Source organism: Sinocyclocheilus rhinocerous, unplaced genomic scaffold, assembly GCF_001515625.1.
Source record: "Sinocyclocheilus rhinocerous isolate Xijiao unplaced genomic scaffold, SAMN03320098_v1.1 scaffold1808, whole genome shotgun sequence".
In the NCBI taxonomy this organism is placed as follows: domain Eukaryota; kingdom Metazoa; phylum Chordata; class Actinopteri; order Cypriniformes; family Cyprinidae; genus Sinocyclocheilus; species Sinocyclocheilus rhinocerous.
In genome coordinates this window covers 140,132-141,184 of record NW_015661912.1, presented here as the reverse complement: position 1 = coordinate 141,184, position 1,053 = coordinate 140,132, and the positions used below count along the sequence as shown (strand labels likewise).

Genomic DNA, 1,053 nt, shown 5'->3' with positions numbered 1-1,053 from the left:
ATACTATCATAAAGCTGTCAGTACTGCATCAAACCCATTCATTATTAATTTATCGAAGTCTGAGCAAAGCAAGAACACCTCCACTGAAGGCAATTAGCATTAACGGTCTCTCTTCTCTCATTTATATTAATTTTAATGAACATTAGTAGACTAAACATGCTACACTTCTTCTAAAAAAATCAAGATACTTTCACTGCAAAAAAAAAAAAAAGGATTTTCTTGCCTTGTTTTCCAAATACCAAAATAAAACATTCGTAAACCAAGATGCATTTACATGAAAAGTAAAATGACTTTTTATTGTTCATTCAAAAGTAAGAAATAATCTCGTTTTCATTTGGAACTAAGTCTATTTTTATTATTAATTCTGATCTAAACATCTTGATTTAAGAGCGCTTACACATTTGTACTGGAAAACGACAATGCATAAAATCACTTTTTTGCAGTGTTTGTAGATTTCTGTACATTTAGAGCACATGAGAAGTGTCTGAAACATCATCATTCACTGCGTGCTTGTCAGTCTCTGTCTTGTTGTCCATCAGAAGTCGTCCCCTTTATCTCTGTAGAGCTGCGTGTCGTCTGGTTTCTCCTCCTCGTCATCGTCCTCCTCTCGGGACTTGTAGAGGTCAGGACTGTACTGGCTCATTCGGTACAGACTGTCCTCGTCTTCTTCTCGACCGGAGCTGCCGCCGTCAGACTGAGACAGACGCAGCTGCTTCTTCTGGGACAGATCGAAGGGCTCCTCCTGACCGATGCGGGACAGGATCCGCAGACGACCGGAGAGACACAGCCGTCCTCGTCGCCTGAAGACTGTGAGCATGCAGAGACATCGTCATGATCATACAAGACCAACATACGAGAGAACAGCTTCAGAAGACTAGTATGTGGAGCACAAAAGCAGTCTTAAGTAGCAATAGCCAACAATACATTGCATGGGTCAAAATTATCAATTTTTCTTTTATGCCAAAAATCATTAGGATATTAAGTAAAGATCATGTTCCATGAAGATATTTTGTAAATTTCCCACTGTAAATATATCAAAACTTAATTTTTGAT

General features: G+C 38.7%; 1 protein-coding gene across 3 annotated transcripts in view; it reads right to left on the bottom strand.

Annotated features, from left to right (window-relative positions):
- Positions 1–344: 344 nt before the first annotated feature.
- Positions 345–1,053, bottom strand: part of LOC107726882 (zinc finger protein 366-like) — an 11,281-nt gene continuing 10,572 nt past the window's right edge. For 2 of the 3 annotated variants that reach the window (XM_016536588.1, XM_016536589.1), the window contains exon 5: positions 349–807. In XM_016536588.1, the coding sequence (XP_016392074.1) occupies positions 536–807 (272 nt within the window). In that variant the 3' untranslated portion in view covers positions 349–535. Of the gene's footprint in view, positions 808–1,053 lie in introns of all 3 variants that reach the window. The other variant, XM_016536590.1, reaches the window with a different exon arrangement.